The sequence below is a fragment of the Notamacropus eugenii genome, chromosome 5, assembly GCF_028372415.1.
Source record: "Notamacropus eugenii isolate mMacEug1 chromosome 5, mMacEug1.pri_v2, whole genome shotgun sequence".
In the NCBI taxonomy this organism is placed as follows: Eukaryota; Metazoa; Chordata; class Mammalia; order Diprotodontia; family Macropodidae; genus Notamacropus; species Notamacropus eugenii.
Genome location: NC_092876.1, coordinates 296,334,655 through 296,350,362, shown reverse-complemented (window position 1 = coordinate 296,350,362; position 15,708 = coordinate 296,334,655). Strand labels below are relative to the sequence as shown.

The 15,708-nt window shown below is 44.4% G+C and overlaps 2 protein-coding genes across 3 annotated transcripts in view; one reads left to right on the top strand and one right to left on the bottom strand.

Moving 5' to 3' along the window:
- Positions 1-15,708, top strand: part of THSD7B (thrombospondin type 1 domain containing 7B) — a 1,192,820-nt gene that overhangs the window by 599,699 nt on the left and 577,413 nt on the right. The window lies entirely within an intron of this gene.
- On the bottom strand, positions 310-8,805 carry LOC140506242 (syncytin-1-like). Its single transcript, XM_072613203.1, has 2 exons — positions 8,306-8,805; positions 310-2,686 (listed from the first exon to the last, which is right to left on the bottom strand). The coding sequence occupies exons 1-2, from the start codon at positions 8,324-8,326 to the stop codon at positions 887-889; spliced, it is 1,821 nt and encodes a 606-aa protein (XP_072469304.1). The 5' UTR covers positions 8,327-8,805; the 3' UTR covers positions 310-886.

Here is a 15,708-nt window from a genome sequence, read left to right as displayed (position 1 = left end):
TAGTGTCTTAAATTATATAATTGTGTTTGTCCTTCATTGCCGAAGACCGTGCCGTCAGAGAAATGATGACATGACTTGCACTTGACTTTGTTTTGAGTGAGGGAGGGCTGTGCAGGTCACCAGCCTCACTTCTCCTCCAGAGCCATCTGAATAGCTTAAAGGTAAAGGCTGATATTTGAAAGAGGAATGTCATATCTTTGATTTAACAACCTCACAGTGCCCTGACCTGCAGGGCAAGTATGAGTGGGGGGATCGAGGAGAACGCCTACCTGAAGGGGATGGGTGAAAAGAGGAGTGAGACCAAAGGGGTGGTAAGCAAGGTCTGATTTTATTATCAGGGTTGCAAACTTATATAGAGAAAAGACAAAGAGATTCCAAGCAAATTCCGTGGTGGGCCAGCTCTATCTTAGGACATCGTACTTTGGCTATCTGTGTTTACATAACATCTACTGCTTCACCAGGTCCCGCATTGGTATGTTTGCATAGCCTCAGGCAGTCCCTTCTCTTATCTCTCCACGGGATCGTGGGGTGCGGTTTTTCTTCTCAGGCGGGACGAAAGCAAGCAGGTTAGAGGAGGTACAGGTGGGGGGCCTCAGTCCCCGACATGTCCCCCTTTTGACTAAAATTAAAACATGCGGGCGGACTGAAATTAAAATATGCGGGCGGGTGAGAGGCCTGTCTTAGGCTATGAGGCTGGTTTCCATATTCAGAGCGCTTTTTCGGCAGATGACCCTGTCTTAGGCTAAGCAAGGGGATCTACGTGGCCGAACAGCCACGGCCTTGCTCTACTCCCGTCATAGGGAACAACTGCAGCCGCGCCTATGATCCTGATATATGGGGCCTCAATATTCCCGTCATGGGCACTCTCACAGCTGCCGCTCCGTGTTTATCCCCTAAAGGCCTTCCACCACCGCATGCAACGGGACTCTGACTGCACAAGCTTGGAGAACTGAAGTCCGTCCTCCTCGTTGTCTGCAGGGTTCTCCAGAAGTGCCAGGCGATGATAATGGATATTGATAGGGCTTTTAAGAGAAGCCTCAATCTGCGTTTTAATGAAAGAGGTTAGTCTACTAAAAGCCCAGGGCCCAAAAGAAAGAAGTAGGAGGAGACCAATCAAGGGTCCAAGGAGAGGGAGGAGATATGGGAGGACTCCATTCAAGCCACTCCAGAGGGGATTTTCGAAAAGTTCTTTGCGTCTTTTAACCAGATCCTCCTGTAGTTTTTTGATTTTATCCCGAACTATCCCAGATTTGTTTGCATAAAAGCAACACCTTTCTTGTAAGGCTAAACAAATTCCCCCTTGTTCTGCCGTTAGTAAATCTAGGCCTCTCCTATTTTGAAGAACAACTCCTGCCAGAGAATCAATCTGGTCTTGAAGGTCATTTATAGTCCCCGAGAGGGTTTGCACATCATTAATCAATTGATGGGACAATTTTGTATAGGAGTCTACGGCGACACTCAGACCGGCCGTGCCGGTGGCAAGCGCCCCCGTTATTCCGAGTCCCACAAGAAGGGGGATAAATACCACGGCCCTCTTAGGTCTCCCAGCAATGTAATCTAGACTGGGCAGTGGGACAGGTTCATCCCCTGGAATAATGTCAATATCGGGGAGGATTGATATTTGTGTGCAAAGTCCTGTCCAATTCTGGGGGAGGGCAGAGTAGGCCATATTGCCCCCGCAGACAAAGAGTTGACCTGTTAGTGGGCAGAGGGGTTCCTGAAAAGTGTGATTAAGGATTTCAGAGCAGTTGGCAAAGGTCGCGAAGCCAACATCAATATCGAAGGTAGAGTTCCGGAATGGGGCTTGAATACAGGGGGAGGGACGGAAAACTACGGGCTGAATCCTAAAAGGCGGGCTGAGGGTGCAATTTGTAGAAGTAGAACCATTTTTAGACAAAATAGCTAGGGGCATAGGCATGCCAAGGGCCATGCACAGCCAACAATTTGTTGCTAATTCGGGATTAGAAAAATTAAGAGCCTTGAGCGTAGCTTCAAGAATTTCCGAGGTCTGGACATCGAGGTCCGTCCCCCTGGATTTTGGCAGTGCGAGCGGGTGATGATGAACAGGGGGGTACATGCTTCTAACAATCTCGTTTATACGTTCCCTTACCTCAAATTCTCTAATCTGATCCGTGGGGCCACCCCCATCAGAAATGTGGACGGGTGCGCGGGGGGGCCAACAGACATTCTTTCCAATATTTTCCTTGCGGCAAGAAGCCTGAGCATGTTTGTTAGTGGTACCACGAGAGCTGGGGTTTAGTCCCCAATCACCCCCAACAGAGCCAGCGTATTCCCTCTCCTGCAATGCAGTAAGATATACTGTCCCTGAGGCACTACTACACTGCTGGGTGGAGCTGTAGCATGTAGAGTGCAAGGCCTCAAGGTACTTGCAATCAGTGGGGCAGGGCCCAGGCTGGTCACCATTTGGAGGGATGACTCGGGGTTTTCTTACGCATTCCCAAGATTGTTTGGAGATGCCTGTGGCTGTATGACGGTAAGCGAGGTAGGCCGTCCTGTCCGTACAATCGATCGTTCTCGTGTAGGTGTTAGGGCGGACAGTGACCACACCCCCACCGCAGTCACAAGGGCTCCCAAAGAGGGTACGGCTAAGCGCTGCTGGGTTGGGAGATTGAAAACCGCCGTGGCTTCCATGGAGCAGGAGGAGAAATGCTAGAATTGTCATCTCCTGAAAAACAGGAAAAGAAAAACAGATGTGTCTCAGGGAGGTGTAGTCCCCTGGACGGTATTGTAAGCATCTGGCTTGTCCATCAACTTGATCAGCCTTTCAGGCAACCATCTAGCATTTTGGCACTTTGAATCATAAATACAAGCATGGCCTTTGCCCCAGATTAACACAGGATCAGGGCCCTGCCATTTGCCAAGAAGGGGATCTTTCCATTTTGCCTGAGCGTAGGTTTGGGCCGTAGAGGAATGCCAAAGGCGGTCTGCTGCACTCTTTGCCGCAGCGTCAAGGGTGAGAAAATTTAAAACAAAAAGGGCGTGATTGAGCAACGTTTTGGCATTGCCAGCTCTGGGATAAAGAACTTCCCCCCCTGACTGTAATTTCAGGACCATGTTTTTCAATGTTTGATGGGCCCTTTCCACAATTCCTTGCCCCTGAGGATTATAGGGTATGCCAGTTACATGCTTAATATGTAGTTGTGTACAAAAGGATCTGAAAGAAGAGCTAGTGTAGCCGGGGCCATTATCTGTCTTAAGAATTTTGGGCTGCGGGAGGACTGCCAAGGCACTAATGAGGTGATTAATGACATGCTTGGTGGCCTCTCCAGGTTGCAAGGTGGCAAAGATAAAACCACTGAAGGTATCAATGGACACATGAATATATTTAAGCCGACCAAAAGGGAGGTAATGAGTGACATCCATTTGCCAAAGCTCCCCGGGAATGAGACCTCGGGGATTGATGCCAGTATGAGGTTCAGGGAGAAGAGTCAGGCAGCCAGGGCACTGTTTCACGATCTGTCTGGCTTGTTCCCGGGTGATAGGGAACTTGAGACGAAGCGTATGGGCATTAAGGTGATGCAGCTTATGGGCTTGCGTGGCAGCAGCAACAGGAGAGGTAGACAGCGCAAGTAAAATGCGACGAGTTGCCTGATCAACCTGATCATTCCCTTCAGAAAGGCGACCGGGGAGGTCGGAGTGGGCACGAATATGTCCAATGAAAAAGGGGTGCTTGCGGGAGAGGATTAGAAGCTGAAGAGTGGCAAAAAGAGGAGACGCATTAGTGGAGGGACGAATATACGGGACAGTTTCCAATAGAGGGACCGAATGTGCAATGTAGGAGCTATCAGTATAAATATTGAGAGGACCCGGAACAGATTCAAAAACCTTGATGACCGCTGCAAGTTCCACCAGCTGCGCAGAGATGAAGGGTGTGTCAAAAGAGGTGGCCTTTCCATCAACACTCAAGGCTGCCTTCCCTGTGGCGGATCCATCAGTGAACGCCAAATGGGCGCCTCTGATGGGCTCCGCCTTGGTAATCCTTGGGAAGACAACAGGTGTTTTCTGAAAGAACTGGACAAGCTTGTCTGAGGGATAATGATTGTCTATAATCCCTGGGTAGGAAATGCAGTTAACTGCCCAATCGTCATCATTCTGAAGCAGCCATTGAATCTGTGAAGCGGTGTAGGGGCAGACAATATGATCTGGTTCCCGACCAAAAAGCCGAAGGGCTGCCTCTCGCCCTAGGCGCAGGAGGCCAGCCGTTAAATGCGGGTAGGAGGGGAGGATCTTTGTAGGTGTGGCTGGCATATGAATCCAAAACAACGGATGCTCCTGCCACAATAATCCAGTGGGGGAAAAAGCGGTAGAAAAAATTAAGAGCCAAAGAGGTTTTAGAGGAGCGTAATACCCAATATGTTGATCATGAATAGCTTGCTCAATTAAGGCAAGGGCCTTACGGGCCTCCGGCGTGAGAGAACGGGGTGAATTTGGGTCGGAGTCTCCTTTTAGAATATCAAACAAGGGTCTCAATTCCCCCGTAGTGAGCTTAAGATAAGGCCTAAGCCAATTCAATTCTCCCAGAAGCTTTTGGAAATCATTAAGGGAACAAAGGTGACTTACTCGCAAGCGAACCTTCTGGGAGAGAATGCGATTAGTTAAAAGTTCAAACCCCAAGAAGAGCTGTGGGGGGTAGGTTTGTATTTTATCGGGGGAAATTTTAAGGCCCCGATTTTCCAATGCCCTAATGAGCTCCTGTGATACCTGGGTCAATTCCTCATCATCTGAACCTGCAAGGAGGATATCGTCCATATAATGGATGATATAAAGCTTGGGATACTGCAAGCGAAAAGGGTCAATTGTTTGTGCTACATATTTTTGGCACAGCGTAGGGCTATTAGCCATGCCTTGTGGCAAGACTTTCCACTGAAAACGCGGGGAAGGGCCCACACAATTGGTAATAGGAACACTAAAAGCGAAGCGCTGGCAATCGGAGGGGTGGAGGGGAATGGAAAAGAAGCAATCCTTAAGGTCAATTGTAATCTTAGAGAAACCTTGTGGTATGGCTACAGGAGAGGGGAGCCCAGGTTGAAGGGCCCCCATAGGAACCATAGTTTTATTGACGGCCCGCAAATCATGTAAGAGCCGCCATTTACCTGACCTTTTCTGGATAACAAAAATGGGCGTGTTCCACGGGGATGTGGACGGTTCTATGTGCCCTGCAGCTAATTGCTCCTGCACTAAAGCGAACGCTGCTTCCAGCTTTATCTTGGGTAAGGGCCACTGGTCTACCCAGACGGGTAGGTCATTTTTCCACGAGATCCTATCTGCCTGGAGTGCAGGAGGACCCGTGGCCCTCACGAAAAAATGGTTCTGATTATCTGGGCCTTCAAAGCCAAGGCCTGCTCGCCCTTTCCTCCCTTCAGCAACAATTGGGGACGGTTGTCCTTGCCCTCTTTTGCCTAGCCTTTTCCCTGGGAGAAATCCCTGGGAGACCATCTGACGGGTTACAACTGTATTTGGACTGCACATAATTATCCCCATCTGAGAAAGAATATCCCTTCCCCATAAGTTGACAGGTAGGCCGGGGACCACAAAAGGCCGGACAGTCCCTTTATTTCCCTCCTTGTCTTGCCAGGGCAACCATTGGGAACTCTGTAGAGTATAATGGGACTGGCCTATGCCCTGTAAGTGCGTCATGGATGGTTGAAGGGGCCAAGAAGGCGGCCAGCTATCTTTTGAAATAACAGTTGAGTCAGCTCCGGAATCTAATATTCCTTCAAAAGATCTGCCTTGAATGGTAAGCATAAGCATGGGGCGGTCCTGGGAAATGGCCTGAACCCAATAGATGTCTGAGGACCCGGGCTTGGAGTGGCCTCTAACGGTGGTGAGGGCAGGGTATGGGGTTTGTAGGGGGAGCGGGAGAGCCTGTGCAAGGCGTTGCCCCTGATAGACAGTGAGGGGTCCCTGTAGGGTTGAAGCAAGTATCTGGATTTCCCCCATATAATCACCGTCAACAATGGAGGGGTGGATTAGAAGGCCATTAATAGTAGTGGAAGCACGACCAAGAATAAAAAAATAAAAATTGGGGGGCGGGGGGCCAAAGATGCCTGTAGAAATTACATGCACCCCACCTTCAGGGGTCAATATTGTGGTGGAGGCGGCACACAGGTCCACCCCTGCGCTTCCTGAAGTGGCTCTGTAGAGTTGGGTGTGGGCGGGCTGGTCCCCGAGGCCCGCGGGACGGGGATCGGCTGGGGGGCCCGGGGCTGGCCCCTCCGGCCGTTTCCCTGCAGGGGGTGGCCATTGACATCTGTCGCGGAGCGACAAGTGTTCGCCCAGTGCTTCCCTTTCCTGCATCTGGGGCAGAGGGTGGAAGGTTGAGAACCCCTATTTTGGGTTGGAGGAGGGGGGGTATCTGGCGAGCTGGGGCACTGCCGGGCAAAGTGACCGGGTTGCCCACAGCGGAAACACTCCTTCTGGGAGTCCCCCGGCTGGAGAGCCGCCCCGACAGCTAAATGTACAGCCTGGGATATTTTCGTAGTAAAAGGATCTATGTCTCTGCAGAGGCGGATCATCTCCTCTAGGGTTTTATCCCTCCATTTCCCGCGCAAGGCAGAGCGACAAGCAGTATTGGAGTTCTCATATGCCAGACGCCTCACAAGCTGATCCTTAGAGGCCTCCTGACCGAGGGTCCGCTCGGTGGCCTCCAGGAGCCTGCTAACGTATTCAGAAAAGTCCTCCTGAGTCCCTTGTATTATTTTATTAAGCGGGGCAAGAGGAGAACCAGGGGTTGGTAAAGCGCGCCAGGCGGCAAATGCCGCGTTGGCGGTTTGCGCCAAGAGACCTATGGGAAGGCGGCGTTGCTTGGCCTCACCTGCATATTTGCCTTGACCACTCAGCTTTTCATAGGTCCATTTTGAAGCGGGGGAGTTGGGGGACTTCCCATTGTTCTTTGCCGTGGATTGACAACGATCATAGAAGTTGGCTTTCCACGTCAAAAATTGTCCCCGTGAGAGAACAGCTCGAACCACGCGGAGCCACTCCGCCGGCAAAAGATACCCTCCACGGGACATGGCCTCAAGGGCGGAGAGGGTGAAAGGGGCATTGGGGCCATATGCCTTAACAGCGGCATTGAGATCTTTAAGCCCCTTGAAATGCAATTTTCGGTATTCCGGCCATTCCCGTTCCGCCTTCCTACTGCTCTGCCCTTCTTCTCCCTCCTCTTCCTCCTCCTCCTCCTCCTTATTCTTTTCCTCTTCCTCCTCCTCTCCCTCACTCGCGGAGGAGTCTGTAAGTTCACCCGCCCCAGGGGTTTGTGGGGGCCCAAGTCGGCGGGACCGAGTTATAACGGGGAACATCATGGGCTGCGCTTCTTTTGAGTTTTTAGTCTTAGCGCCAGTCCTGTTGGACGGGTCCTTGGTCGACTGAGGCTTACTGGGAGAAAGAATGACTGAGCTCTGGAGGGAGTGCTGCAGGGAACTCAACTCCGAGGAGAGCTGTACATATTGCTTTTGTAGGTCTAAGACTTCTCGGAGCTCCTTAACCTGGGTGGAAAGTTGGTGTCTAGCATTGGTAAGGACTGAGGGAGTGGGAACAGGGGGCAAAAGTACAGGGGCGCAGGTTTGGGATAAGTAAGGAGGAAGCAAATGTTGAAGAGCAGGCCAATCGGGATCATTATATCGGGCAGCCTCATCCTCAAGTTCCGCTTCATCCCCAGGATCTAACGTATCAGGGTCAGGATTCTTTAAGGGAGGGGTCTTGTGTTTAGTAATAATAGGGAAAGTTAGGGACTCGGTTGTAGGGCGGGGCCCTGTAGGGAGGGGAGGATAAATGGGCTTTGGTGGCTCTGGCGGAATATCAATGACCACGGACGGGGGCCTTGGGGGACTTTTGGCTATTGAAGGTAGTGATTTTACAGGAGCCGCCCGTGGTAAGGGGCGCTCTAGTGACTTAACAGAGGCGGCCCGTGACAAAGGGCGCAAGCAAAATTCTGCCACCGAAAGGAGCTGTCGCTCACCCGGATCTCTGGAGGCGGATTCCACTATGTCTCTAATGATTCCCCAATAGGAAAAGACAGAAGGGGGGATGGCCTCCGGGCCCTCAGTTTGCAATTTCTTATTAAGCTCTCTCCCAACCTTTTGCCACTTGCCCGGATGGATGTCCGGCCCGTTAACAATAAACCAGGGACAGACCTCATCAACAAAAAGAAAGAAGTTCACTAAGTCCTTTTTCTTAACCTTAACTCCTCTATCCTTAAGGGCATGCTTAAGGTCATGGATAAAGACCTGTTCCTTGGAAAGGTTGGAACCCATGATTAGAATGAGGCGGACGAAACTCAACTTACCAAAACGCAGGGGCTCTTCATGAGCGATGAGAAGGAAGGGGTCGCGACGAATCGTCTCTCAATGTTGGTCCGCCTGGCAGAAGTCCGGACCTCGAGCCCCACGTCTGGGCGCCACTTGCCCTGACCTGCAGGGCAAGTATGAGTGGGGGGATCGAGGAGAACGCCTACCTGAAGGGGATGGGTGAAAAGAGGAGTGAGACCAAAAGGGTGGTAAGCAAGGTCTGATTTTATTATCAGGGTTGCAAACTTATATAGAGAAAAGACAAAGAGATTCCAAGCAAATTCCGTGGTGGGCCAGCTCTATCTTAGGACATCGTACTTTGGCTATCTGTGTTTACATAACATCTACTGCTTCACCAGGTCCCGCATTGGTATGTTTGCATAGCCTCAGGCAGTCCCTTCTCTTATCTCTCCACGGGATCGTGGGGTGCGGTTTTTCTTCTCAGGCGGGACGAAAGCAAGCAGGTTAGAGGAGGTACAGGTGGGGGGCCTCAGTCCCCGACATCACAGCAGATATTTATTGTCACCTAAAATTTACATGTTACTTTGTAAAGCATTGAGAATATAAATGGAAAAACGGAACAGTCTCTGTCTGCAAGAACCTTCCCTTTTACTGGGTACCTTTTCAAGATATGGAAGCTATCCTGATTCTCAAAAGACATAGGCTAAATCTTACCACTCAGGAAAAGCTTTTAGGATATTATATTTAGAACTAGAAGCAACCTCAGAGAGCACTGAATCTTAACCTTCTCGTTGAACAGATGGTGTTGCATGTGAAATTTGACAAAAAGGCAAACTGAGACAATTCTTCAAGCAAGATAAGTTTATTACTAGGGTGCCAAACTTATTTAAAAAGGATGCGTCAATGGTACTTTCTTTGGCCAAAGACCCCAAATTGAATATGCAATCCATTTTTTATAAGCCTGGAACAAAAAACCGAACAAAAATCATGTAATTGGCCAGCATCACAAGGGTGAGGAATTATGACTGATTAAATTAAAGAAAGTGGGCATTGCATACACATGGGATGAAGATCAACACTCTCTGTCTCTAAGGAAGGCTTTTGTGAATTTTATGGGCCAGCTTCATCCTGAGGTCACTGATAGGGCTCCAGATATGTAGACTCATTGGCGACTGAGGGATTGGGTAAGACCATTTTTTTAATTGCTAAAGATGGGACAAGGTTATTTAGTCTTGCTTCATAAGAATAGCACACAAACCTTGTGGGAAATGCTGCTATAGTTTTTTATGAAAACATTGTAAACAGAGTTTTTCTTTAATAGTGATTGTAGGAAAGCTTAAGCCTTTGGTATCTAACTTCAGAGAATGGAAGACTAAACCTTTGACCTCACTGAGCATCTTTATTCAGAATCAGAGAAGAGGTTTAGGCTTGTTACATAGAATACAGAGTATGGTTAGAGAATAAAATTGCTTACAGAGTAAAATTAAATATAAAATACATGATCAAGAATTAATTCTCACAACTGGACAACTGAGGCAAACAGAGATTAAGCGGCAAACCAAGGGTCATATAGCCAGTAGGTATCTAAGGTGGGATTTAAACCCAGGTCTTTGAGGCACCAATTCCAGTGCCCTATCCACCATGCCCTGTTACCTGTCTTTGAGGGTGAGCCAGGGACAGACTGCATGCTACCTTAAGCAGCAGCCTAGATAAGAGAGACCTCAGTCCACTATAGATATCACAGATCTATGTTTCTTCATTCACACTGACATGAAATAGGAAAAAAAATCTTCTATTTTGGTCAGTCCCTGAGAATTGGGAATACAAAGTAAAGATACTTAAAGGACAAAGTAACCAAGTTAGACTTTTTTTTGGAGGGGTGTTCAATGAAATCTCTTCAAAGGACAGCTCACTCAAGTACCTGTCCCTATGGTTCAGTACTATCAGACACATAGTCTGTTCAGTTGGAAATGGCTTTTCAGTGACATTTTTGTTTTTGTTTTATGGAGTAGGTAGCATTTAGATCTAGAAATTTGATATTAGATAATTCCTAGTGTAATAGTTTCCCCTACCACAATAAATCAGCAACTAGTTTGAAACTTTTAGTCTCAAAGAGTTTTCTGGGGAACTGAGAGGTCAACCAATTTGCCCATGGTCATTCAGCTAGAACATATCAGAGGCAGGCCTGGACCATAGGCCTTCCTGACTCCAAGGCCATTGCTTATACACATTATTTGTTTTATGAAGTGTACAGTCAATAAGGTAGCATAATCATCTTAATATCAAACCCCAGTCCACTATGTGAATCTCAATCTGTGGACTTTACTTTGGTCCTCATCAGGCCTAGCCCAATAGTAGACAATCCAAACTGTGCAAGCTCAGTTCTTGCCTCACCTCTCAAATTGTAGTAGAAGAAAGAATTTTCATTCAAGTATTGAGTGATTTTTAGAATTGCCCTGATGCATTCTGGAACCTCAGAATTCCCAATCATCTCTCTGTCCCAAACTCTGCATAGATTGGTATATGACTGGAAGTCCATTTGCAGTGGATGTCCTTTCCCTGATGCTATTGGTAGACTTATCTTACCCAGGCCACATAGAAGTTATCTCTTCATTCATATCCATTACAAGTGTCAATTTAAAACTCTATCCCTTTAGCGTTAGAACATATCTGGGTTCTCTAAAAGGATTTATCATTGCCTGCTCTCAATACCCCTTAAAAGATAAATGTTATGATTGGGCTGACTGAAATTCATTCTCCATAACTGCTTTCCTTCTGCATCAAGAAGCTCACTTGTCTGGGTCAACATTGTTTTGTAAGTCAACTGGTTGAGGGGAGCTGGCTGTGAACTCTCTCACCAAAAGACTTAGGATATAGAGGAATGAAAAGGTGAATAGTAATTTCTTTTAGTTACTTAAGATGATTAGATACATTAGAGAGATAGTGTGAAATCATAGATAGAGTCATGGATTCAGGATTAAATCTCAGAAGATATGACTCTAGGTAAATCATTTGTCCCTCAGTTTCCTTATCTGAAAAATGAGATTGAACTCATTTGCTGCTATGGTCCTTTTTGGTTCTAAATCTATGATCCTAAAATCCACATTCAGGCTACTTTGGAAGGTAAACTGAAGGACAGAAAAGTAAATTAGAACATTATCTGTATATAGATGATAATTGAATACATGGAGCTCTGGTAAAACATTATAAGAGTTCATAAAAAAGCTGTCTGCAAATATATGTACCACTTTTCATAAGGGAGAAACTGCAGCTTTGATAATGTTCATCATTATGACCTAATTTTTCAGTTGCTAAGAAAGAAAGCATTCATGAAGCATAAATATAATGTACAGATAAAAATAAAAAAAGGTTTGGTGTAGGAGTATGCCATAATAAAGTGCTGCAAACTGTAATTCTTCATAGTGACAGAGAAATTTAGCATTACTGATGTCTGATCTTTTCTACTTATATAAAATGTTTCTCTGCCAATAAACTATAGGGAAAAATACAATTTGATTTGAATATAATCTCTCAGTTATTTTCTTTGAGAAGCTATGTTAAGAGTGATGCTTGCACCTGCAGGCTAAATTTTCTCATGGTTTCAAAAGGTGTGTTTGAAGAAAACAAGTGAACCATATACATACTCCAGTACTTTTCTATCCAATTTTTTAAATTTAAGTTTTCAGTTTTAAGTTCAAAATTATATGAACATATATTTCCACAGCAATATTTTTAGACTTTTGTGAATTTGTGACAAAAAATTTACCTCACACAATTTAAAGACATTTCCCAAATTAATATGTATTCAGTTTAAATAAGAGCTAGCATGGAACAAGTGAACAGAGTTCTAGCTTAAAAGCTACAAAAGACGAGTTCAAGTCCTGTCTCTGACGTATCTGGTTATGTGACCCCTGGCAAGTCACTTAACTTCCCAGTACCATAGTCAGTTCTTAAAGAACCTAAACTGTAAAGTGTGACCTGCACTTCCTCACTCAGGAGTTTCATAGAGCTGTGAAACCACAATTTGAGTCCTTATTCCTATTAGTTTTGATTATTGACATAAATCAGGTTAAAATGTATTATTACTGTGTATAACCTCTTTTTCTAATTTATTGACTAACACAGGAAAATTAATTGTGCAGATGTTTTCCCCAAAATCTGCCCTCACCAAAAAAAAAAAAAAGATATTGCTAATTACTTTTTGCACTGTTAATGAGGCTGGAGACTTAACAACCTAGTTTTAATTTTTATTGTATGTCTCCAAACAATCCTGCTAAATATAAGCAGACTGTGTTGACTTCAGTAAAGTTAATTAAAATTCTTGAGGTTAATGAGATTAATTGAGCTAAGAAAATAATGTCTGGTGTCCAGTGATACACTGTGAGATTATCAATTATAGTACATGAAATTTGTAGGACCATTTTCAAAATAGCAATTTTATTATTGTCTCTCAGAGGTTTGGCATCAAGGAAAGGGCCCTCCCTCCACTTGTATAGAATGAGGAGAAACACAGAGGGAATAGAGAGAATTGACGGAAATATTGTAACAGAAGGGAAGCTTACAGGTTGGAATAAAAGTGGAAACTAAGTCTCAATAGAAGAGATGAGCTAAAAATATTTCTGTTGTCTCAAAACACGACACGTTTCAGTGATTCCTATGGTCTCGTTTCCTTGTGTTGGTATTTTGGTATTTCGATTTAATTGCATAGATGGGAATGTTAGTATTGTATGAGTAATGGAACGGATCATATTAGAAAATGGAAACTGGCTAGGTCCCAGCTGAACCAAAAGGGAGATCCTGTTGGGATATCTTGGAGTTTTTGTTTGTTTGGGTTGTTTTTATTTGTCATTGTTATTTCACTGTTCAATAGTCTCCCCACCCCAAATAGCAGGTTAAAAAAAAATCTAACATATAAAATCTCAGTTTTTGCCACAGTTTCTGATAAGGCAATTTTTTTTTTGCATTTAACACAAAACAAATAGTCTTTTATGAATTAAATAAATAGCAATCGAAGTGATATACTTAAGTGATTTTTAAAAAGCTGTCAGGTTAAAGCTGTCTAGCTTATCATGATGAATACACTTTCCATAGAAATAAGCCATTTCCTGTCTGAATCTCGATTATATTTACCAAAATGAGAGAAACAGTGGTGTATATAGTGAATATAGTGCTGTTCTAGGAGACAGAAAAACCTGGGTTCTAATTCTGCCTCTGATGCTTCTTAACTGTATGATCCTAGAAAAGATTCTTACTCCCATTCTTCTTATAAGTAAAATGAAATTAACACCTAAAATAACAGTTGTTGTAAGGCTCAGATGAGCTAATATATGTAAAGTATTTTACAAGTTTTCTAGTTATTAATTTAAAATGGTAGGTTTTATGACATTTAGTTGGTTTAGTTCAGCACAGCAATCAAAAAGAATTAAATCACATGTCCAGTAAGGCAATATGGATGTAGATATTTTCAGTGTCGGTACAGAAGTAATATTTATCAGAATGAAATGATTTTCATCTACTTAGTGGACCATTAATCCTGAGCCCTGGTGTGCGTTAAAGTATACAGTATGCAGTAATAGCAAGAGTCAGGGGTTGCCATAGATTTATTAACAAAAAATATAGGATTGAATCCTTATATTTTTCTGGGCACTGAGTAGTCAACATAATTTTGAAGGTGCTGATGAAATTGCATAACCATTCCCATAAAGTTCTTTATTTTCAGGCTTCAGTTATGCTCAACACTACTCATTTATTCATCTATCTCTCCATTCAAAATATATTAAGCACGGGCTATGTCCTAGGCACTCTATCAGTCTCTCCAAAACTGCTAATGCTCTCATAACTGACACATCCAATGGCCCTTTCTCAATCTTCATCCTTTTTAACCTCTCTGAAGTGTTTAATACTGATGACCACCCTCTTGTCCTTGATACTCTCTTCCTGAGGTTTTTTGGGAACCACTCTCTTCTGATATCCCTCCTGCCTGTCTGAGCACTGTATCTCCATCTTCTTTGCTAATTTCTCTTCCAGATCCCACCCTTTAATTGTAGATATCCCCTCTTTTCTTTTCCCTTTATTCTACTTCACTTAGTAATCATCAGACTTCATGGTTTTGTTTACAATCTCTATGATAATGATTCCCAAGTCTACCTGTCTTGCTCTAAACTCTCTGGTGACCTAAAATCTCCCATCTCCAACTGTTTTCAGACACCTCAGATAGGATATATGGTGCCCACCATAATGCAATGTGTCAAAAATATAATTCATTATATTTCTCATTAAACTCACTCACCTTTACAGGTGCCCATATTGAGGGTAACACCATCCTCCCAATCCCTGAGGCTCTCAACCTAGGTGCCATCCTCAACTCCTTCCTATCTCTTACCCCCCCATATCCAATCTGTTGCCAAGACCTATTCAATTCACCTTTGCAACATCTGTCAAATGCTCCTCCTTCTCTTCTCTGATACTGTTACAAGTTCATGCAGACCCTCATCATCTCATGCCTTGACTATTGAAGTAGTTTTCTGGTACCTCAAGTTTCTCCTCACTTCCATCCATCCTCCATTCAAATGCCAAAGTGATTTCCTAAGGGGTAGGTCTGACCATGCCATTCTACCCCCCTCTCCCACCAATCCCATTCAGTAAATTCCATTGGCTCCCTTTTACCTACATGATCAAATATGAAATTCTTTGTTTTATGTTCAAATCCCTGTATAACCCAGCACCTCCCATCTTTCTACTTTTCTTACATTTTATTCCCCATCATGTACTCTTTGGTCCAATGTCACCGTCTTCCTTGCTGTCTCATAAAGAAGATACTTCATCCCTTGACTCTAGGCATTTTCTCTTACTATCCTATGCCTGCAATTTTCTCCCTCCTCATCTCTACCCAGTTAAATTCTTATTTTCTACAGGAAGCATTTCTCACCCCTTCTTAATTCTAGTGCCTTCCTACTATTAATTATTTCTTACTTATCACAAAATATAGCTTCATTGCATATGGTTGTTTGCTTGTTGTCTCTTCCATTAGGCTGTGAGCTCCTAAAGGACAGAGACTTTCTTTTGCCTCTTCTTGTACTTCTGAATCTTAACAGTGCCTGGTACATAGTAGGTGCTTAATAAATATTTTTGACTAACTTTAAGGCAGGATTTTTTATTTTGTATGTGTGTGTGTGTGTATGTATGTATATGTATATGTATATGTATGTACATATAAGATGGACCCATTCTCATTCAGGCAAAGTCTACGCACATTGTCTCAGAATAATCTTTTTAAATACATAAAATGTGTATGATTATAAAGAAAACCCATTAAATTGAAATGCAAGTACAAAAAAATGGTCATGGACCCAATGTTAAGAACCACTGCTTTCAGGGAAGCTTTTTTCACCTGGTAGCTATTCCTGAGAACACATATAAGTCAACATGCTTGTTTTCCAAG

What these genes read in the sequence shown, in the direction of transcription:
- LOC140506242 (XM_072613203.1), bottom strand. Translation starts at nt 8,326, where the DNA reads ATGAAGAGCCCCTGCGTTTTG. An exon ending in TGAAGAGCCCCTGCGTTTTG is followed by an intron (nt 2,687 to 8,305) that starts GTAAGTTGAGTT and finishes CCTGTTTTTCAG; the next exon opens with GAGATGACAATTCTAGCATT.